General features: G+C 40.1%; 1 protein-coding gene and 1 pseudogene across 1 annotated transcript; both read left to right on the forward strand.

The window, feature by feature from the left end:
* Positions 1–483: 483 nt before the first annotated feature.
* On the forward strand, positions 484–6,903 carry LOC128541213 (tripartite motif-containing protein 16-like). Its single transcript, XM_053511535.1, has 6 exons — positions 484–1,077; positions 3,457–3,519; positions 3,689–3,916; positions 4,041–4,212; positions 4,433–4,492; positions 6,004–6,903. The coding sequence occupies exons 1-6, from the start codon at positions 484–486 to the stop codon at positions 6,570–6,572; spliced, it is 1,686 nt and encodes a 561-aa protein (XP_053367510.1). The 3' UTR covers positions 6,573–6,903.
* A 7,906-nt stretch (positions 6,904–14,809) lies between these two features.
* Positions 14,810–21,632, forward strand: LOC128541740 (E3 ubiquitin-protein ligase TRIM16-like; annotated as a pseudogene).
* Positions 21,633–24,473: the final 2,841 nt, after the last annotated feature.

The following is a 24,473-nucleotide window of genomic DNA, read 5'->3' on the forward strand; positions in this document are numbered from 1 at the left end:
CGTGTTAGCACTTGATTAAAATTTTAAACCCTTAAGTTAATAATAAAAATTGTAGAGATGATGTAAAGGGAGATGTCTACTGCCGTTATAGATATTTTCTGAAATCCACACTTGCTGAAGATTTGGTGTTCTGGTATTACTGTACTGAAATATTACAAATGACAATTTTAAAATAATGTTCCAGTGTATCAACAAATGTTAATACATTTTGATGAATTGATAAATACTGATAAATATTAATGTTGTATTTTTTTTTATTAAATTACAGAGATACTCGAGTTAAAATGATAAAATGGTTAAGAGTGGATTCATATACTATTTGCCTTTGTGCTCCTCCTCTCTCACTCATATACACACTGAACTAGGAAGTAACTTCTCATTTCAGAGAAATCTAATCTCTCTAATCTCTCTCTCGCTCTCTCTCTCGCTCTCTCGCTCTCACACTCACTCTCTTATAGTGTAGAGTTCAGGAAAATCAGGAAAATGGCTGGGTCCAGTATTTCAGTTGATGAGGATCAGTTCATCTGTCCAGTGTGTCTGGATCTCCTGAAGGATCCGGTGACTCTCCCCTGTGGTCACAGTTTCTGTAAGGTGTGTATTAATGGCTGCTGGGATCAGGAGGATCAGAAGGACGTCTACAGCTGTCCTCAGTGCAGAGACACTTTCACTCCAAGGCCTGTTCTACGCAGAAACAACATGCTGGCTGAAGTGGTGGAGAAACTGAAGAAGACGACTGAAGTCCAAGCTGCTTCTCCTGCTCACTGTTACGCTGGACCTGGAGATGTGGAGTGTGATTTCTGCACCGGGAGGAAATGCAAAGCCATCAAGTCCTGTCTGGTGTGTTTGGCTTCTTACTGTGAAGTTCATCTGAAACCTCATCTAGAATTTCCTGCTTTAAAGAAACACACATTAATTCATGCCTCAGCAAAACTCCAAGAAAAGATCTGCACTGAACATAACAAGCTGATTGAGATCTACTGCCGTACTGATCAAACCTGCATCTGCACCTTGTGCATTTTGGATAAACATAAAGGTCATGATATCGTATTAGTTGCAGCAGGAAGAGCAGAGAAACTGGTGAGAACTTGTTCTAATTATATTTATATTATTAAGATTTAGTGGGTTTAGTCAGTTACCATATAAATATTTTGATTCAGAGGTAAGAATACATTTTTAAAATGTAATGTTAAGAGAATATGAGTTAAATAATGTTTTTAATGTTTGCCTGTTTTTTCCCACACGGGCACTTTTCCTACATGCTCATGTTTTCTCTAGCCTGTCATGTGTCCTTTCCTATGCCCTCATTCCCACCCCATCTGCACACCGTTCTCACATTCCATCCTGATTACTCAAGCACTTAAGCATGTGCTGCATGATGCCTCAGTACAGGATTATAAGATGCCTTTCTTGCCACAATTCTCTCGCGTTTTGTTTCATAGCGCTTCCTCTTTTGACTATAATAATGCAGCTGGGAAATGAATCCAGCAGAGTGTGCTCACATGAGATCAGTTCTAGGGAGTCAGCAAAAGCTGCTTACCACCCAATGAGCCCTTGCTGATGTCATGATCCGGCTCCGACAGCTCCAACTCTTTCCTCTCTCTCTACATGCATTGAGAACCATGCCTACCTGTCCCCCCTCCTATGAAGGCTATTCAGACACGAATCGCTCATTGATTCCTTAAGCAGCAGATCTCCACCTTCATCACAGAATGCTCCAAGGTGGCGTATGCAATCACACTTTTCTGAGGATGGGCCTGGGAGTGGAGCACCGCACTCTGGTATGTCCATCATCATTGTTGTTCCAACTTTGAGGATTCTCCAAGGAGATGAAGAGAGTGTTTAACCATTCATGCCATGGCAGAAAGGGTGGATGTAAGCTACTAAAGCTCCACCAAGGTTCTCACTCGGCATATGACTTCTCCATAGAGTTCCAGTCACTGGCTATCTCAAATGGGTGGAAGACTCAACCCATTAAAAACGCTTCAAAGGGCGGCCTCCGAGTGGCGCAGTGGTAAAGTGCTTGCCCTATCATCCGGAGATCGCAAGTTCGATCCCTATGTGATGCGGTTACCTCTCACAGCCGGAGGCCTAGAGAGAGCTGATTGGCCGAGCTCTCTCACAGGGGAGGGATGAGAGGTACTTCTGGCTCCCACATTAATGACGGCTTTACAGACAATCAGGGGCATCTCTGAGCAAGCAGTTCGAAAAGATGCGGTCGGTGGCGTCACGTGGGTCGAAGGAAACACGCGATAGTCCATGTTGTGTGTGTAGTAGAAGCTTAATGTGGGAGCAACCTAGTGACGGGGAGGAAATGGATACGACTAAAATCGGGGAGAAAATCGGGGAAAAATCCCCCAAAATAAAAAAAAATAAAAAAACGCTTCGAAGCAACTCGCGTGGCGTAATGGCATTCTAATGCTATTTCAGCAACTGGATTTTAATTATTTTTAAATGTTAAACATAAGTACTGGCTAAAAATATGTAGTTAGGCTAAAGTCAGGGGCCCCTGGCAGTTCGGGGCTCTAGGCATTTTCTTTCGCATACATTTGCCTAATGGTAGCGCCACCTCTGGACTCATACCTATTAAGTTTGTATAAGATATATACACTGAGAGTCACAAAGTAGGCTGCACATTATAATGGGTGTTGTAGTTTTGACATTTGTTTTGTAATTTTATACTGGGGAAAATGAAAATGTTAAAATCAGCGCCAGTTAGGTGAAGGCTTTATGCACATAGACAAAACTTGCGAGCCTTGGCTGCATGAAGTTATCCTAATCAGACTGCTGCAATCACAACTGTTTCAGTGTGCCCCTACTGTATAATAAAGCTGTATAAATCTGATGAAAATGACTTCAAGAAAGTTAACCTGGAGAGTAAATAAGAGGAGATAATAGTACAATGAAAATAAATAATTGAAGGAATATTTTGCCCTACTCTTAACTCTGATGTTTTCCATAACCTCTATAGATGGAATTTTAACTTTCCCCATTTGTCCCACTCCTTAGGGGTATATGTTGCAAACTGCCAGATTGCATTAATGCTTTAAAAAAAACCTCATAGATATATATCTCTTAATTTATTATTACAGACAGTGTCAGCTGTGACAAACCTGAATAACTGCTCAGTAAAAGGGTCAATCCATTATTACAAAAACTAAATTTTATGCTCCCTAGAAAACTAGAGCCTGTTTTTCTGATTAGTCCCAGACCTGTGTGGTCTCATGAGATTGTGTGTGGGGAAATGCTCTTGCTTTCACTATTAAACACAGCTCTGATTTCTACTGGCATTGCAACTTCATCTAGCATTTAAGTGATCATGCACATTTATGTTATTTTTTTCTTTTTCCACAGTTCTTTTGTGAAGTTGAGGGCACTGCTCTAGGCAGATAACTTTTATCCAGTTGTAATGTATAATTTCATTAAAGAAATTGATTTATGCTTTTTTTTTAATTCCAGCAGAGAATCCAGGAGAAGCAGAAGAAGGTGCAGGAGCTGAAACAGGCTGTGAACACTATAAAGGTGAGCAGTGAGCAGAGACAGAGCTGCACAGAAACACACACAACATGGACAACATGGAGTCATTTAGAGTCGCAGTAAGAGAGGGAATGATAGATGAGCTTTAAATCCTGTGTGTGTGTGTGTGTGTGTGTGTGTGTGTGTGTGTGTGTGTGTGTGTGTGTCCTAACAGCTGAGTGCACAGACAGCAGTGGAGGACAGTGAGAGGATCTTTACTGAGCTGATCAGCTCCATGGAGAAAAAGCGCTCGGAGGTGACGGAGCTGATCAGAGCTCAGGAGAAGACTGAACTGAGTCGAGCTGAACGACTCCTGGAGCAACTGGAGCAGGAGATTGCTGATCTTCAGAGGAGACTCACTGAGCTGGAGCAGCTTTCATACACACACGATCACATCCAGTTCCTCCAGGTAACACTTACTGTCTGATCTACACACACAGCTGTTCCTCACACACTCTCTATAACTTCCCCTTGTTAAGGGAACTGTCAATGTCACAAGTGGTTTAAATGTAATATACTTTCTGTAGCTTTTAGCTTCTGGACATCAGTCTCCCAAACTTGAAGGACCAGAGTTTCAGACATCCAGCATCAGTGTCCATCAACATCTCTCATTTGATGGAGTGAGGAATTCTCTCTCAGATCTGAAGAAGAGACTCGAGGAATTCTGTGAGGAGGAATTCAACAAAATCCCTCCACATGGTAAGAGGAGCTGTTCCTGCTGGAGAAACACAATGATGGACGTCTTTACTCGCTCTGTCAAGTCTTATTTCTTAGCAATGCTCCTGCTGACCTTCCTGCAGACAGTTTGAACTAAAATACTGATTTAAAATGAATAAACTGACTGTATCACTTTAAACTGTTTCCATCTTTTACAACCTGATGATGCTTTTTGTCTTCATTTCCATTTTTCTCTCCACAGCTGCAGCAGTTCAGATCTTTTTACTGCCAGAACCACAGAGCAGAGAAGAGTTTCTGACATGTAAACACATACAGTACACACACACACACACACACACACACACACACACACACAGAGTAATTGTTTAATAGTTATGATCCATCAATATGAGTTGTGGATTCTGTAAAAGCAGTTCAGGAGAGCAGCTGAGGAGGAGAAGCTTTCCTATTGAGCTTTGGCAGCTTACTAGGAAAAAGCTCATGAAGCTTTGCAGAGCAGTATGGCATAGGAGACATAGAGTTAAAAGAGCCAGGAAGTGAACCTCATTCGTAGCTAATGACTTTGGCTTCACAAAAAGGCTGTTGGGGGAGAAGCACAGCAGATGTTTGGATTTCCCCAATAAAGAGGTAGATCACTTCCTGCACAACACTTTGAGCAATCCAGACAGAGAGCAAGAGCTAGGGCCACAGACAGCCCTTTTTGGAGGTACCAACACTACTAGTGGAGTTCAGCACTTCAGAATCCAACTGGCAAGAATTTCAAGAAGTGGTAAAAGCAGCCAGAGTGAGTTCTGCTCCAGGTCTCAGTCGAGTACTATATAAGGTGTACACACACTGCCCAAACTCCTTTAAATCCTCTGGATTGGGTGAAGAGGGATCATCGCAGAACAGTGGAGGCAGGTGGAGGGCATCTTGATCCCTAAGTAGGAGTATTCAATCATATACTATGTAGGGACCTCATTCTGATTCAAAAATCATCCAGCCTGCTATCATCGGCATCAGGGTTGACCTGGGCAGGCAGCTCAAGGTTCCATACTTTATTGACCTTGTTGAGCCCAGATGTGGTGCTGATATCCACATCTTCAAAGCAAGTTATTTTGTTTGAACTGACAGTCCCATTATAGGACCGCATGGAAGAGGCAAATGAATGCAAGCGGTACAAGTAGCAGGATCTCATAGAAGACTGCCAGAAGAGGAGCTGGAAGGCTTGTTGTGAGCCCAACGAAATTGGGTGCAGAGGTTTTCCAACTTGCTCCCTGTACAAGATTTTTGCCAGGCTTGTCATCACAGGAGCTGTGAAGAGGGGAGCCTTCAATTCCATCATAGAAAGTTCAGAAAGAGCCTCAAGGTGGATTTGGATCAAGAGGTTTGCAAAGTGGGTCAGTGCTGCTGGGACATCAGTCGGGGCTGGGTCACCTGAAAGAGGGTGTCTGATGTTGTGAGACCTAAAACACCCAAGGACTTCAGAAAAAATGTGTCCTAGTGCATCCAGAGATGTATCTATGCATTATTTGCTTCAAAATCAATACAAAAATATGAGATATAAAACATTAAGCAATTACATGGGTTTCATTTAAATCTAAAATATAAATAAAATAGCATATTTTAAGACAAAATTTCATAAATTAATTAATTAACTGGCTGGTCACCTTCTCTTTATCGAATGTTGAGACATTTCTCCCTCAGATATCAGTGTACACAGACAGCTGTCTCACTGTCTCACTTTTCTCTGTCTCACATATAGTATTCTGTGAATTAACCGAAACATATTCACATTGTTCAGTTTGTTTTTCTCTTTTATTTTAGATTTCTGTTATCTGACTCTGGATCCCAACACGGCACATCGTCACCTTATTCTGTCTGAGAAGAACAGAGCGGTGAGATACAGTGGAAGAAAGCAGCAGTACTCTGATCATCCAGAGAGATTTGATTATTTGTGGCAGGTGTTGTGTAAGGAGAGTGTGTGTGGACGCTGTTACTGGGAGGTGGAGTGGAGTGGTGCTGGTGTGTACATATCAGTCTCATATAAAGACATCAGCAGGAAAAGACGGGGTAAGGAGTGTTGGTTTGGAAACAACAGCCAGTCCTGGAGTCTGTGGTGTTCTTCTTCTTCTTCCCTCTCTTTCTATCACAACAACATTAAGACTGATCTCAGAGCTCCATCATCCTCCAGAATAGGAGTGTATGTGGATCACAGTGCAGGAACTCTGTCCTTCTACAGCGTCTCTGACACGATGAAGCTCCTCCACAGAGTCCACACCACATTCACTCAGCCCCTGTACGCTGGGTTTGGGTTTTACTGGCGGTCTGACTCTACTGTGAGATTGTTGCTCAGTCATCTCCCCAGCACACAATCCAGCTGCATAAATCCAGCTGAGTAATTTAACATGGTTCCAATTACAGAGCAAACATAGGAGAAACAATAAAGAAAAACTGTGGAAAAAGTTTCTCATCTACAGTATTATAAATTTGTATCTGGGTGAAGAACCGTGGAGAGATATGGCACATCAGAGTATGAACATTACAGCTCGCAAAACCCTAAAGTAAGTTTTTTTTTTGTTTCTTTAGAGCTCAGCATGGGCTTCACTTTAGGGTTTCTTTACATTATTAAAACTCTCAGACAATTAAAAAGAAGATATTTAAGTTCAACCAAACTCAGATAGAGCATTATTATTCTGTAAGAAGGAATCTGTTGGTAGTTATAATGTTTTGTCATAATTGGCTGCCAATTATTGATATTTATATTAATATTTGCATAATTAAATTAATTTAAACCACATCAGAGTAAAGTTTCATGTAGTAATGAAGTGATTTTTTTACCAAAAAGAGAGATAGAAACTTATAATACAGAGGTCATAATTGCTCAGCATTCTGGTGTAGTGGAATATGACTTGATATTATTTTCCCTCAAACTCAATTCACCCTATATTTCTGCTACTTAATGTCTGTGAAATGACACCAGTGTCTTGAATATGATTGTTGTAAATATCTATTTCCTACAAATTAACTTTGGTGGAAGGAAACTGATTTTATGTTTTTTTTTTTTTTTTTTTTGCATTTTCTTTAATAGTGTTTTGTTGAAATGAAACCATTTATAATGTTTTACATAAAATATAATATATTTATAAAAATAGAAAATCTCAAACCTTTTCACTTTCTAGCTGTTTTATTGAAAATAAGTGAATAAAGAAATTAAATGCATTATTATAATTAAAGTTTAATATATGCATTTACTTTAGTTTTATAACTACGCCTGGATTTTCAAATGAAGTTTTGAAGAAGAAGCGACCAGAGGTGGAAAGAGTAATAAATTTTCATACCCAAGTACAAGTTCTATTACTTCAGGAGTACAAGTAAAGTTACTATTATAAAAATCTACTCAAGTAGCAGTAAAAAGTAGTTACCTGGTTACTTTTTTTAACAGCGAGAGTGGGATGGGGTATTCTAGTGTAGTTAAATAAACAACAGGAGAATATAAATCTCAAACTAGTTGTTTTTATTTGAAGGAACACCTTTGCATAGTAAAGCTGTTGCCTTTCTTGTGCTTGAAATCAAAATGGTAACTTTAATATGGTGTGATGCTTTGTGCCGGATAGCCGAGGGAAAAAAGAGCTCAGCGCTAAGAATAACGTTTAGCACAAAACCTTAATCAGCCTCTTTTAGCATCACAAAATTATAACACAATAAAGTAAAAGTAAAGAAAAGGGTAAAAGAATAGATCATTTCGGGAGTGAGCAGGACACCTGAGCTCCTACTCTGTTCTCTCCTTCTCATGCACACACCTCCACAGTGCACACACTAGAGGAGGGGTGGCAACTCTTAAAAGGGCAACATACATACATAATGTGGTATCCAACATAGTAGTGGCCGTTACAATGGCTAGGGGTTTGCTTCAAAATAATTTGATGGCATTTTGCTTTCAGCTGTGTCTGCATCACTGGCATCTGTTTTGTCCGTCTCTATCGCTCTTGTGAATTTAGCGCGTTTGTCTCTTCTCCATCAATCAATCAGTGCAGTGGTTTCCGGGGTGCAGTTTTTTCCTTCCCCAGTAGCAAATATGATTTTAATTGTAGCAAAGTACAATATTTTAAACAGAACATACTTAAGTAAAAGTAAAATTACAGATTTTAAACCGACTTTAGTAGAAGTACACAAAAAACCTACTCAATTACAGCAATGCAAGTAAATGTAATTCATTACTTTGCATCTCAGGAAACTACTTATAAGTGGATTTTGTTTTTTAGCAGACTTGATTTCATAGTAAAAAAAAATATTAAAAAATAACGTACAAACAAACAAACAAACAAACAAATAAATAATGACTCCACACTGTTCATTACTCCATCTCTAAAATTCTTTACTGGAAGGTAGCATGAATGTCTTTACACACTTACTTCTAAACTGACAGAAGCATATCACCTCCTCATTTTTCTTTGTATTTTTAGACAATCTCTTGTCTTCATTAATCTTTGACAGAAAATCACTAGTGTGAAAACATCTCGGGTTATTTTGCTGTAACCCTGTTCCCTGAAAAAGCGGGAATGAGATGCTGCGTGAAAACGCTATGGGAACATCTTTCTGTGGTGCCAGTTGTGAAGCATGGCGTGTATCATTTACATTACATTTAGGCATTTGGCAGACGCTCTTATCCAGAGCGACTTACATTTTTATGTCATTACACATCTGAGCAATTGAGGGTTAAGGGCCTTGCTCAAGGGCCCAACAGTGGCAACCTGGTGGTTGTGGGGTTTGAACCTGGGACCGACTTCTGAACCGTCGTCCAATGCCTTAACCACTGAGCTACCCCTGGCCCATGTATCAAACACGCCAAATCTTGGCATACAGTGGTGTAAAAAACTATTTGCCCCCTTCCTGATTTCTTATTCTTTCGCATATTTGTTACACAAAATGTTTCTGATCATCAAACACATTTAACTATAAGTCAAAGATAACACAAGTAAACACAAAATGCAGTTTTTAAATGATGGTTTTTATTATTTAGGGAGAAAAAAAATCCAAACCTACATGGCCCTGTGTGAAAAAGTAATTGCCCCCTAAACCTAATAACTGGTTGGGCCACCCTTAGCAGCAATAACTGCAATCAAGCGTTTGCGATAACTTGCAACAAGTCTTTTACAGCGCTCAGGAGGAATTTGGGCCCACTTATCTTTGCAGAATTGTTGTAATTCAGCTTTATTTGAGGGTTTTCTAGCATGAACCGCCTTTTTAAGGTCATGCCACAACATCTCAATAGGATTCAGGTCAGGACTTTGACTAAGCCACTCACAGTCTTTATTTTGTTTTTCTTCAGCCATTCAGAGGTGGATTTGCTGGTGTGTTTTGGGTCATTGTCCTGCTGCAGCACCCAAGATCGCTTCAGCTTGAGTTGACAAACAGATGGCCGGACATTCTCCTTCAGGATTTTTTGGTAGACAGTAGAATTCATGGTTCCATCTATCACAGCAAGCCTTCCAGGTCCTGAAACAGCAAAACAACCCCAGACCATCACACTACCACCACCATATTTTACTGTTGGTATGATGTTCTTTTTCTGAAATGCTGTGTTACTTTTACACCAGATGTAACGGGACACGCACCTTCCAAAAAGTTCAACTTTTGTCTCGTCGGTCCACAAGGTATTTTCCTAAAAGTCTTGGCAATCATTGGGATGTTTTTTTAGCAAAATTGAGACGAGCCTTAATGTTCGTTTTGCTTAAAAGTGGTTTTTGCCTTGGAAATCTGCCATGCAGGCCGTTTTTGCCCAGTCTCTTTCTTATGGTGGAGTCGTGAACACTGACCTTAATTAAGGCAAGTGACGCCTGCAGTTCTTTAGATGTTGTCCTGGGGTCTTTTGTGGCCTCTCGGATGAGTTGTCTCTGCGGTCTTGGGGTAATTTTGGTCGGCCGGCTACTCCTGGGAAGGTTCACCACTGTTCCATGTTTTTGCCATTTGTGGATAATGGCTCTCACTAATGTTCGCTGGAGTCCCAAAGCTTTAGAAATGGCTTTATAACCTTTACCAGACTGATAGATCTCAATTACTTTTGTTCTCATTTGTTCCTGAATTTCTTTGGATCTTGGCATGATGTCTAGTTTTTGAGGTGCTTTTGGTCTACTTCTCTGTGTCAGGTAGCTCCTATTTAGGTGATTTCTTGATTGAAACAGGTGTGGCAGTAATCAGGCCTGGGGGTGACTACAGAAATTATACTCAGGTGTGATAAACCACAGTTAAGTTATTTTTTAACAAGGGGGGCAATTACTTTTTCACACAGGGCCATGTAGGTTTGGATTTTTTTTCCCCCTAAATAATAAAAACCATAATTTAAAAACTGCATTTTGTTTTAAATTATGTTATCTTTGACTAATAGTTAACTGTTTTTGATGAGCAGAAACATTTAAGTGTGACAAGCATGCAAAAGAATAAGAAATCAGGAAGGGGGCAAATAGTTTTTCACACCACTGTATATAACCTCAGTCAGGTGACGTCATCTGATGAAATGCACCTGCAGGTTATAAATAGGAGTAAACCGAAAACATTCCTTAGATCAATTTTGTCTGAAAGGACGTCCAGTCATGCAAGCACTGCGGCATGACAACCCGAGACATTCCCTTTCAAAAGCTCCACTCAATGCTGCGTGAAAACCCTATGGGAATGAGAACACCAGCGCCGCTGGACTGCAAGTGTCTGGACCCCCAAGGTTGTGTAGCGTGTGCGCACAAAGGCCAAGGAGGTCTCAGAGCTAGCTCTGGAAGGCTGACTCGAGGACCCGTGAGCCCGGAGTAGCATAAACATCCAGAATATAGAATCTCACAAATGTGTGCAGAGAGGACCAACCTGCCGCATCACACACTTGCTGCAGGGGAACACCTCTTGCCAGCGCAATAGATGAGGCAATCCTCTTGGTCAAATGAGCCCTGATTCCTAGAGGCGCTTAATCCTTATTTGCCTCCAGGGATTGGCCCTGAGTAAAACCCCCTTGCTTTTAGCCACAACTGAAACAATCTCATGTGCAGAAGGCCCAAAGGTATCACCGTGGACGCAGCTGCCATGCACCCTAAAAATCTCTGAAAGTGATAAACAGTGACTTTCTGGTCTAACTTGGTTTCCTTCAGGGTGTTGGAAATGGATTCGACACGCGCAGGGGGGGGGGGGGAATTCGGGAAATACCTTGTGACGTAGCGAGGGGACTGGGTGAAGACGTCAGAAAATCCTCTGCGAACCCGGAAGTGGGAGCACACAAGATATCCTCTATAGTAGTGAGAAGCGTGAGTTGTGCGATCAAGTGCTATGCGGATTCCTGACGTGGGTCCGAATGGTCATTTCTAGGTCCTGGTTGGCTCGCTTCGCCTGGCCGTTTGTCTGTGGGTGATAGCCAGAAAATAAGCTGGAGGTAGCGCCAATTAACTTACAAAAGGTAACCCAGAACCGAACTGGGAACTCTGATCCGATGTGATGTCAGTGGGGAGTCCATGAAGCCGGAAAACGTGCATGATTAAGAGCTCGGCCGTCTCCTTTGCTGTAGGGAGTCCAAGTAGTGGAATGAAGTAGACTGCCTTAGAAAAGCAGGCCACCACTGTGAGTATGCAGGTGTTACCATCAGGCTTGTGACGAAATCAAGGGCGATGTGGGACCAGGGCCTGCGAGGAATCGGGAGAGGTCTTAGGAAGCCAGCGGGGGGTTTGTTGCTGGTCTTGCTTCTGGCGCAAGAGTCACAAGCTTTTACAAAGTGGCAAGTGTCCTCTCTCATGGTGGGCCATTAAAACCGTTGTTGAACCAGAGCCAGTGTGTGTGCCGCACCGAGTTGGCAGGCTAGTTTCGAGCTATGTCCCCATTCCAGAATGTGGGGCCATTCTGCCTCTGGAACGAAGAGTTTGCCTTCTGGTGTCTGTGAGGGACCAGGCCGTTAATGAAGCGCGTTCTTGACCAAGAAGTCTTGCGATTCAACTTCTAGTAGTGCTGCACCCACAAGGCAATGAGGGGGCAAGATGGTGGCTTTAGGTGCCTGGTCATTGACTGGAGAGATCTGATGAGAGAGAGCATCCGGCTTTGTGTTCTTAGATCCCGGACGGTAGGACTGGGAGAAGTTAAAACGTGAGATGAACAGGGACCATCTCGCTTGATGAGAGTTTAGGCGTTTGGCTGTCCGGAGATATTCCAGATTCCTATTATTCATCCAAGCCAGGAATGGGACTTCACTGCCCTCTAGCCAGTGCCTCCACTCTTCCAAAGCGAGTTTGACTGCCGTCAGCTTGGCGGGATTCATTTGTATTCTAGACAGGGCGACAATGAAGCCCAGGAAAGAGCTGTGGAACTCACATTTTTCAGCCTTGACGAACAGCTGGTTTTTCAAGCAGCCTCTGGAGTACTTGACAGACGTGCATCTTGTGTTCCTCTAAGGAATGTGAGAAGATGAGAATATTATCTAGATATACAAAGGCACAGACGTTTATGAAATCCCTGAGGACGTCATTGACTAGGGCTTGGAACACGGCCCGGCCGTTGGCCAACCCAAATGGCATGACCAGATACTCATAATGCCCCGATGGGGTGTTAAAGGCAGTCTTCCACTCATCCCCCTCTCTAATTCTTACCAGGTGATAGGCGCTGTGAAGGTTCAATTTTGTAAGGAATTGGGTACCCTGCAGGAGGTTAAAGGCTGTAGACATTAGGGGCAGCAGGTACCGATTCTTTATGGTGATGTAATTTGGCCCCCTATAGTCAATGCATGGACAAAGGGTACCATGTTTTTTGGCCACAAAGAAAAACCCTGCCCCAGCGGGTGATGAAGATGGTCTGATGATGCCAGCGACTAATGCCTCAGAAATTTATTGGTCCATGACATTTCTTTCATCCTGGGAAAATGAGAAGAGGCGACCCCGAGGTGGAGCAGTGTTGGGCGACAGTCTGGCAAAGTTTAGCCTCAGATTGGCTACTAGCACTAGATTGGAGCTTGGTGCAAAGACCCAATCTGGAGGGAAAAGTGTCTTTTAAATAAACATTAAATGCATTTAAATAAACAAAAAAAATCCATAGATCCAGTATGATAAAATCAACTAATATCCAAGTAAAAAATACCATTTGTGTAGTAATGTTTAAAGGTAAATAAATGTAATGAGAAATTACTGTTTTTTTAAATAATCAGATCAAGAAGAAATCCATTTAAATGATGTGTAAGTAACAAATCTGTCTACAGGAACACTAATCCCATTTAAAATTACCTCTAATAATAACACTGAAAGCCAGCTTTAACATCGGGGTTGTGTTTAATATGAAGCACATGAGCAGTGTATGAGTCATGTGTTTATGAACACTGCAACATGGAGGACAAGAAAAGACACACTCAGACACACACAAAAAACCTTTTGTTCAATAATTACAGTAGCTCACAATAAATTCTCTCTTATCCGTCTACACATAATTACAGTATATTCTGCCAGTTAAACCCAACACACTAATCATTCTTTAGTTTTATTTTTCTCTTTTATTTCAGATTTCTATTTTCTATTTAACTCTGGATCCCAACATAATACACTATAAGAGGTACAGTGATTATCCTGATTATTATTATAGAGAGATTTGCATTAACTAGTGTCAGGTGTTGAGTAAAGAGTGTGTGTGTGGACGCATTACTGGGAGGTGGGAAACTGATAGAGGTGCGGCCATACCAGCCCCATATAAGAAGAAAAGCAGGAGAGGAAATAAGGCTGCTTATGCACTTACCAGTGAGAACATTGTCTTCTATTGTTTACTCTTTTCTTGCCATTGGGTTCATGTATGGAAGAAGAAGACCGGTATCAGTACGATTATTTAATATCTCACCTTTAGACTAGATTACACAGGCTGCATCTGTGCAGGTAATAAACAATGTAATAAAATCACTTCCTGTTGAATCCTGACTTTACATCTCCTGATTTCACACTATCTAGTCCTCTAAAAAGTTTGTCAAATAAAAATTGTCCAGAAAAGGGTTTTAGAAAATTGTTTGCAATGTTATACAGAAGTATAAAATAATTTAAACAATTACAATAAATCATTTACATACTGTGAAAGTATGTATGTTCAGAAAAGATTACTCCACATTTGCTTGTATTTCATGTTTCTAAAATGTGTATAAATGTGGCAATGCTATCATTAAAATATTTATTTATAAACATTTATGACTGTTATAAAGTTTCTTTGTACTTTGGTAATCATGCTTTGTTAAACATTCATTAAACTCCAATAAAGTATGTGTCTCAAATTAATTGAAGTCTTAAACCCTTATGTTCCTAATAAAAAATGTACAGAGGATGAGATGGATCGTCACTTCTTCCTTTATACTGTAGATATTTTCTCAAAGACACAATCTTACTTGCAGAAGATTTGGTGTTTTGGTATCACTGTACTTAAATATTACATATAACATTTTTTAAATAATGTTTGCATCAATAAATGTATTGTGTATTCCATAAAATTAAACAGCTACTTGAGGTAAAAAAATAAAATGGTTAACAGAGGATTTATAGCTTCTTTCATTTGTGCTCCTCCTCCTCTCTCTCTCGCTCTCTCTCTCACAAACACACACACACACAACCAGGAAGGAACTCCTTATTTAAAAAGAAATCCAAACTGATCTCTCTCGCTCTCTCTCGCGCTCTCAGTGTCTGACTTCAGGAAAATGGCTGAGGCCAGTATTTCAGTAGATCAGTTTTCAGTGGATCAGTTCATCTGTCCAGTGTGTCTGGATCTCCTGAAGGATCCGGTGACTCTTCCCTGTGGTCACAGTTTCTGTAAGGTGTGTATTAATGGTCACTGGGATCAGGAGGATCAGAAGGGCGTCTACAGCTGTCCTCAGTGCAGAGACACTTTCACTCCAAGGCCTGTTCTACGCAGAAACAACATGCTGGCTGAAGTGGTGGAGAAACTGAAGAAGACGACTGAAGTCCAAGCTGCTTCTCCTGCTCACTGTTACACTGAACCTGGAGATGTGGAGTGTGATTTCTGCACTGGGAGAAAACACAAAGCCATCAAGTCCTGTCTGATGTGTTTAGCTTCATTTTGTGAAACTCATTTGAAACCTCATTATGAAGTTTCTTCCTGGAAAAAACACACATTAATTGAAGCTTCAGCAAAACTCCAAGAGAAGATCTGCTCTGAACATAAAAAGCTGATTGAAATCTACTGCCGTACTGATCAGATTTGCATTTGCTCCTTGTGCATGTTGGATGAACATAAAGGCCATGACGCTGTAGCAGTTGCAACAGGAAGAGCTGAGAAACAGGTGAAATCCTCATCCTAATGATAATTCTCATTTATATTTAGTAGGTTTAGTCAGTTACAGGATTTGAATTTTGAGTCAAGAGTAAAAATGCGTTTTTGAAATGTAATGTTAAGAGACCACGAGTACTTAGTTCTCATCATAGTCAGATCGGAGCCTGTGGCTACTATACGTCTGAGAAATGAAAATCGATCCTGAGTGGTGAAAAATTCTGAGATTGATGCAATTTTCGTCTTAATTTTAGGAGTAGGAGTAAGTTTTTATCAAAATTCTGAAAATAGGACTTACTCCTATACATTTACTATAAATATAACTGTGTCAAAATATAACAAACATAAATGTGCACTCCACGCAAGGAACCGCAGCCAGTGCGTGAATTCATGCTTCAATTAAGCACACTTTTACAGCATAAGTCATTTTGATTCCTAATCTCTGAATAAAGAAATGCTCACAAACGAACACATTTGGCGCAGAAAATCCATTTACACTAAGTGATTAACCGTATTTTAACACTTTTTGTTTCCTTTGGGGAGCTGATAAAAACGTAACCTCTCGTTACAATGACATACCGCGAGCAAGAGAGGGCGCCCGGGAATTACATCAGTTCTACCCTGGCACTTACATACCATGTGACTTACATGAACTGTGCCTTCTGACCAATTTATATAGGATTGACAATTTCATTCTAAAGAAAAAGCAAAACCAATAACAAAAAAATACAAAATTATAGATATTTAAAGAAAAAAATGAAAAAAATAACACTAGTATTGGGAACGCATGACCATTCATCATTGTGCAACTTTTTCTGGTACAAATTTCAAAATAAAAGTCTCCTGCATCTGCAACAATGATGAATGCTAATTTCAATAATCTAGTGAAATAACAATAAACTTGCCATATATGTATATATGGCAAACCACTTCGTAGAGTCTTCTCCAGCACATTTCAAAACTCACAAAAGGTAAATAAAATCCAAAAAACAAAGCGAATAGGCTGCACATTATAGTGGTTTTTTTTTTTGTAGTTTTTAACGGTTTTTTAAGTTTTAAACGGTGAAAAAGTGAAATGATAAAATCAACGGCAGTTGTTTGAATGCTTTATGCACACAGACAAAACTTATAGATGCATGACTCAGCAGCATAACGTAATCCTAATTAGACTGCTCAAAACACACCTGTTTAAACTTAGAACTCCAGCGGCACGGATCTGTGCCAGAAGCACAACAATAATTAATGACTGATTTTAAAGAAAAAGCACCATATATGGGTGTAATGGCAGTGTTTGTTGAAAGAGGGAGACATAAAGCAAAACATACTGGTTGGGTTTTCGGATATGTCACGTAAAAAAAAAAAAAAAAAAAAAAAATTATAATTATTTTAAAAATGTGTAATTTTTTTGCATCACAAAAACCATTTAATTTAAAAAAAGACATTTTATTGTTTTATAGTCATAAAATGAACGAAAAAGACCATAAAACCATGTATGAGCCCATCATATCTCTTCCACAGGAAGTAGTGTGAGTGTGAGTGTGTGCTAATGATGGGTCTTTCATGAACTATTTGTTCTCATTTTCTACTGGGAGCGCATGCGCAAATCCAATGCAATGGGGAAATGTATGAATCTGCACATTCTGTTGTGCTGCAAGTTTCATTTATAATTTCCAACACTGTCGGCTGTGTTACTGTTTCAAAGCGGCATCTCGACTGTTCCAAAAAAAAAAAAAAAAAAAAACTTACAGTATCAGTCACCTGTGGAGACAGCATACCATGTTTATTGGACCAGTTAAACAACACACATGGTAACAAACACAAACAAACAAAAAGTTTCCTTTTTCAGGAATTTTGATGAATAAATAGTTCTTATTCCTGCACCTGAAAATAGAAAACAAACGGCATTATTCTGAGAAATTTTGGCCACCCAGGAGCGATTTTCTATTCCCAGATGCATAGTTAACACAGGACCTAATCTGACTCTGATGAGACTTAAGTACAGATACATTACTTACCTCATGGTCTTTTAACATTACATTTCAAAAATGCATTTTGTTCCTGAATCAAAATTTAACTGACTGAACCTACTAGTGTGTAGAGTTCCTATTTTAAGAGTGTTGATAAATCATTCTTACTTTATAACCATTGCGGCTCTTTAAGCCAGTTTTGTTATAAGAAAATAAAGGGAGGTCCAACTTTGCATTAACCTTTACGGCGGTGTTAAAAGTATTACCAAAATATATAATACACAAGGATTAATGAAAGTCATTTGCCAGCATATATTGAATCAATTTAATATAATAAATGAAAAATTTGTTTAATTAGAATTTTGGCAAAAATATTTTGAGATCTGAAACATATTAATCACTTCAAGAATCATCCAATCAAAGTCTCTTAAGTATGTCCTTATTCATTCATTTATTTTAAGGCCTTGTAGGATTTTATTTACCCATATTTATAATTTTATGTAAGTAAATTATTTATCTCCAGAATCAGTTAAAGGAGAAGCAGATAAAATCCCATCAGAGAATCCAGGAGAAGCAGAAGAAGGTGCAGGAGCTGAAACAGGCTGTGAACACTATAAAGGTGAGCAGTGAGCAGAGACAGAGCTGCTCCTAGAAACACACACAACATGGACAACATGGAGTCATTTAGAGTCGCAGTAAGAGAGGGAATGATAGATGAGCTTTAAATTCTGTGTGTGTGTGTGTGTGTGTGTGTGTGTGTGTGTGTGTGTGTGTAACAGCTGAGTGCACAGACAGCAGTGGAGGACAGTGAGAGGATCTTTACTGAGCTGATCAGCTCCATGGAGAAAAAGCGCTCAGAGGTGACGGAGCTGATCAGAGCTCAGGAGAAGACTGAACTGAGTCGAGCTGAACGACTCCTGGAGCAACTGGAGCAGGAGATTGCTGATCTTCAGAGGAGACTCACTGAGCTGGAGCAGCTTTCACACACACACGATCACATCCAGTTCCTCCAGGTAACACTCACTGTCTGATCTACACACACAGCTGTTCCTCACACACTCTCTAAAACACCTCCTGTTAATGGAACAGTGAATGTCCTCTGATGTCACAAGTGTGTTTTACATTTAATCTGCTTTCTGTAGGCTTTAGCTTCTGGACGTCAGTCTCCTCCAATTAAGAGACCAGATTTTCAGACCTCCAGCATCAGTGTCCATCAACATCTCTCATTTGATGGAGTGAGGAATTCTCTCTCAGATCTGAAGAAGAGACTCGAGTAATTCTGTGAAGAGGAATTCAACAAAATGCCTCCACATGGTAAGAGGAGCTGTTCCTCCTGGAGAAACACAATGATGGATGTTTCATTTCTTAGCAATAAAATAAATCCGTATTTTCGTTAAAACTGTTTGCTGACCTTCCTGAAGACACTTTAAACTAAAATACAGATTTAACCCTTGTGTGATTATATATATATATATATATATATATATATATATATATATATATATAATCAATATGACTGGAAATAATTTAACAAATGTAAAAATTAGGCATGTTTTTTCGTAATAATTAATTTTTATTTATTTTAACTTTATTAGAAATTTTACATATTCAGGTCAGTTTACACAACACAAGCTGAACCATGTCAGTCTAGACAAAACATCAGCTCCACTGAACAAATTGCCTTTTCAAAGTATAACACTTTATACCATATTTTGCAGGTTTAGATGGTATATACTGCCTAAAGTGGCAGCAGCTCCTAAATGGCATCAGCTGCTCAACAATGGTGACATTAACCCTGGGGTTTTAAAATGGGGAAGGCAGTGCTCCTACATGTCCCATATTGTCCTAATGGCAGCTAGTTTGTCTCTTTGCCGTCGTAATCAAAGCAGATAATCCTGAAAATTATATGGAAGTTTTCAAGAGATATCGTTGCATGAAAAGTTCTCTGTCATTGTCGATCAGAGATGCATCTCAAAGATATTATATAAACTTCCATTTGGAGCTGAAAACTCCAACAAGTATAAGAACCCCAAAGAAATCAGGTAAATCGGTTTAGTCCATCTCCTTTCACCTTGCTCCAAAAACACGCCTTCCTTCTGAATAAGTGTAATTCAGATTAACTTTCTGGATGGACTCCTTGATGAAAAGCTCAAAAGAAGACTTGATGTCCTGCACATGCGTAACTGTGAACATTTATATGTAAACAGAACCAGAATGTGCAACACATATGTCGTTGTGTGATGTGCAAATGTTCAAATGTTCAGTGTGGTTGGTTTTGGTGTGCATCACATGCCCATATAGTCTGCAGGAAAAAGCTTCTAATCAGTCTCTTTGTATTGGACATCAGGGAGCAAAATCACTTTTCTGACCGCAATAGAGAGAACAGTCCATTGTTAGGGAGGCTGAGGTCCCTTACAATCTTCTTGGCCTTGGTCCAGCACCACCCTCTGAGGAGCTTGTCTGTCCTGCATGGTGCTGTTCCTGAACCAACTTCAAATTAAAATTTTATGTCACATACACAGTCATACACAGCATGATATGCAGTGAAATGCTTATTCATATTTCTTTACTTGCTAGCTGCTGACAATCTTGTTTTGATCCTGGAGCTGGTTGCTGATGTGATGGTCCTACGTCTCCTCTTCATTTTGAAATTACAGCAGCTGATGCTCAGTCTCATCCTCTTCCTTAAAGCCACTTGAAATGTGTTCCTTAAAATCTGAAACTTCTTCTTAATCAAAAGCTTATTTCTTTTACAAAATCAATTGCAATACCCACTGAGCAGAAAATACTTTAGCCATCTTGATCAGTTGTTATAAGGAACCACACTGACAAACCTATATTTATCATGCCTGGCCACGACAAGGCCAAAACACAAAACTCACACAGACATGCACACATACTGTACTTACAGCAGACCCAGACAGGGGTGGACAGAGTGAAGAAACACAGGACCTACAGTACATACAATTTCCAATGGACACGAACATTGTGTATGTAATAGAAAGGTGTAGAGGGGGTGTACAGGGTGTGGCCATTGAGAATGTGTTCTGTTCTATGCTTTTCATTGACAATGAGCCAAGAACAATCTTTCTGAGTTTGAAAAAGAAAATATTATGTACTTCGGATATAAAATGAAAATGAGTCCCGCAGACCCAAACACCACAAACAAGGGTTAAAAAAAATTAAGCATAACCTTACTGTATTACTTTAAACTGTTTCATAACCTGATGATGATTTTTAAATTTTATTTTAATTTTTCTCTCCACAGCTGCAGCAGTTCAGATCTTTTCACCACCAGAACCACAGAGCAGAGAAGAGTTTCTGAAATGTACACACACACACACACACGCACACACACACACACACACATTAATTGCTCCAGGTTCATAAAAATAATATTTTTAAATATTTAAAATTCATTTAAAATAAAAGGAAGAAACTTAATTAATTAAACCCAACATGTTCACATTGTTCAGTTTGTTTTTCTCTTTTATTTTAGATTTCTGTTATCTGACTCTGGATCCCAACACGACACATCATAACCTCATTCTGTCTGAGAAGAACAGAGCAGTAAGATACAGCATTAGCAAGCAGCAGTACTCTGATCATCCAGAGAGATTTGACTCCTCGTGGCAGGTGTTGAGTAAGGAGAGTGTGTGTGGATGCTGTTACTGGGAGGTGGAGTGGAGCGGTGCTGGTGTGTCCATATCAGTCTCATATAAAGACATCAGCAGGAAAGGAGAGGGTAATGAGTGTGCCTTTGGGAGCAACAACCAATCCTGGAGTCTGTGGTGTTCTTCTTCTTTTGTCTCTTTCTATCACAACAACATTAAGACTGATCTCAGAGCTCCATCATCCTCCAGAATAGGAGTGTATGTGGATCACAGTGCAGGAACTCTGTCCTTCTACAGCGTCTCTGACACGATGAAGCTCCTCCACAGAGTCCACACCACATTCACTCAGCCTCTGTATGCTGGGTTTGCGTTCTACTGGTGGTCCGTCTCTACTGTGAGATTGTGTGATCCAGAATAAAGTATATAGTGTTTTTTGTGTGAAATTCCTGGGTAAAGAGCTGTGTTGAGATCTGGCCCATCAAAATGTAAACATTTGAACAAAACCCTAATATGATTCAATTTAACCTTAGAGCTTAGCATGGGCTTCACTTTAAAGTTACTTCACATTTACATTATTGAAACTCTTAATCAGTTAAAAAGGTAAATGTTTAAGTGTGACCAAACACAAATAAATCCTTATTATTATTTTGTAAGACCAAATACTGTGGGGGTTTATAAAGTTCAGACTGTTTGCTATTTATAAACAATAGTTATAAATAACTAATAAACCATATGTTCATTCTGGATGATGATTGGCTGCCAGATACAGAATATTGTCCATCTAAAAGTTTGGAATATAATTTTTTTTCCCATTAAAAATGAATTTATAAATAAATCAAAAACACACAATAATAAAAATGTCCCTCTTGTGATGACGTTTGTGTTCATCTAATTTTTGATTGTCATGATTCATCATATTATAAGAAAATGAAGTTGGTAGATTAATGTTTGTAATAAGAATTTTTTTTATGAAGCCCTAATGACTCACTTCAAAGATGTGTATTTGAGAAGTAGGAGAATCCTGGAGAACCAGGGGCAAACCCACACCATTTCACCATTGTTAACAATGAATCTCCTGAAAGGCAGGAGAGGGCTATCTGTAGTAAATTTAACAGAAGACTTTATCTAACACTAGACAGTGCAGGGTTAAAGCATCATAGATCAGAAGTCTCATTAAAATCAGAGAGGAGAGGTTAAATCATAAACACGAGATCTATCCAGAATAAACATCTTAAAACCGAAGAAATTTACTAGCACACTGGAAAAGTTCACAATTACTGAATGGTCCATATACATTTTATAAGAATAAACAGGAAATGAGTGGAGAAGTGATTTATAGAGCCCTCTGGTGGCTATGGTGGGAAATGTCCATGTAACAGATTTTGTAGACGTTTCTTTCATTTTTATTTGTTAAATACATGGGAAAAATAATTTTACTTTAATTACCACAATTATAAAGTAGGGCAATGTTCTTGATGCAGCTGATAAAACAGATTTAACACCCGTGTAAACAGAGATGTATATGATTATGAGTAGCTTTGATGTACTGCTTGTCACGTCTTGCATACTGTGGGAGCGAACGCAGATGCAGGGTGAACTATAATGAATTTATTGAGGTTTACAAGTCCACAAAAAATAGAACAAAAAGAAAGAAAAAAAATACACGCGCTGGTTACTTCGCCAGGCTGGGTCTGCTGACGGGCGCCCCCCTAAACAAAACGAAAACAAACAAGAATTGTCTTCAACCTCGAGACAAATTCTGAGCTGCTACTGTAACACTCCTGAACAGACTGAACAGAAGATTTAATTACGAAAATTAATTAAAGACATGCGCAGCATTGATGGCTTCCTCGACGCTATATTTAACACGAATGAAGCACAGCACATGTGCGCAGCCTACTGAGGCATACGATGATGTCATGATGAAGGTATGCCGGTTAACAGGAAGCACTTTTTAAAGACACTTACTTTCCTTAAGTAAGCACAAATAAGCAGTCAACAAAAATTTTCAGAATCACATCAACATGACATGTATCCAATGTATATCACACTAAGCAGACAAACCTTTTTTTAGCAATCTTATCAAATAAGATTTAACATAATGTGCATTCACTATACTTATCACACTATTCTTTCAGCTTCACAGGTAAACTCAATTTGGTGTTAGAAGAAATTAATGGGAAACAATTACACATGTAGACACACTAGTGGGAGACAAAGCAATGGCTCAGTAATCCGGTGAGCCAGATCTTATTCCCCAGGGCTGAGGTGCCTCAGATGTGAGAGTACCCCCAGCCCCCCTCCCCAGGACCGGCTTCCAGAGGGAAGTGTGGGCGCTCTCTCTGCATTACCGGAGGGAGTCGGGACCCACCGGCCCGATGGGATTGCCGGCGGGCAGGTCAGCCTGGAGGTCATGGTGCTGGGCAATCTGGCCGTGCTGAATGGAAATCTGAAATGAGCTCTTGCCTCAGTATGTCTCGGGCTGGGACCCACCTGCGCTAACCCTCCCAATCCACTAAGTATTGAAGGTAGCCTCTTCTCCTCCGGGAGTCCAGTAGTTTTTGGACTCTGAATGCAGGGGCGCCCGCAATTTCCACAACCCCGGGGATCGAAGGCTCTGCGACACCTTCGTCCAGGGGCCCCCGTATCACTGGCCTGAAAAGGGAAACATGAAAGACAATACGTGCATATGGCTGGGACACGCATATGGCTGGGAATATGTAATTTAAAAGAGACGGGGGCGGTTCGGTAGGGGTGGGTTAATAAAATCACGTGATTGCAACTCAGCGCAGCTAAATTGCTGGCTTGTGTTAACGTGTCCTTGTAAACCAGGTAAATACATAAATAGGGCTTGAATGGGCGTGTTTACTGTGAAATCTTGACATGCCTTTCTCGAAGGAAAAGGACGGGTGACTATGGCATGCATAGGGCAGCTGTACGCCATTCTCACGCCATTCACACGGTCGCGGCTATTTGGCGTGGCTCCATCTGTACCATAACAGATTTATCCATCTTGCGTTTTTAGCGATTTGTCCCCATGGTAGAAAGAAATAAATCCTCCTGCTACCCTATTTATGACCTATTGGGATGCCATGCCATCTTACTTATACTCCTCCGTCTCTGTCAAATTCATCCCATACCCTTAATTCTTCTTTACCAATTTTCTCTGTGAACTTCGTGTCGCATGTGTCTCGGTGGTCGTTCTCATTTCGCAAGCCTACCACAACTAAGTCTCCTCCTAGTAGTACGGCAGCACAACATCCTCCCCAATTCTTTGGTAACATTTGTCTGACAGTGGTTCCATCGCAGTACCAGAATATGTCTGCCAAGGGTGTGGTACCTACACTCAAGTTGGGTTGCCGTATTTTTACCATTTCACTGCATGACATGTTGTCGGTTTTACTGTCGCATTTCTATAAAGAAACCTGCTGCTCGTTGTGTTTCGTTGCACCTT

Source organism: Clarias gariepinus, chromosome 2 (genome assembly GCF_024256425.1).
Source record: "Clarias gariepinus isolate MV-2021 ecotype Netherlands chromosome 2, CGAR_prim_01v2, whole genome shotgun sequence".
Lineage (NCBI taxonomy): Eukaryota > Metazoa > Chordata > Actinopteri > Siluriformes > Clariidae > Clarias > Clarias gariepinus.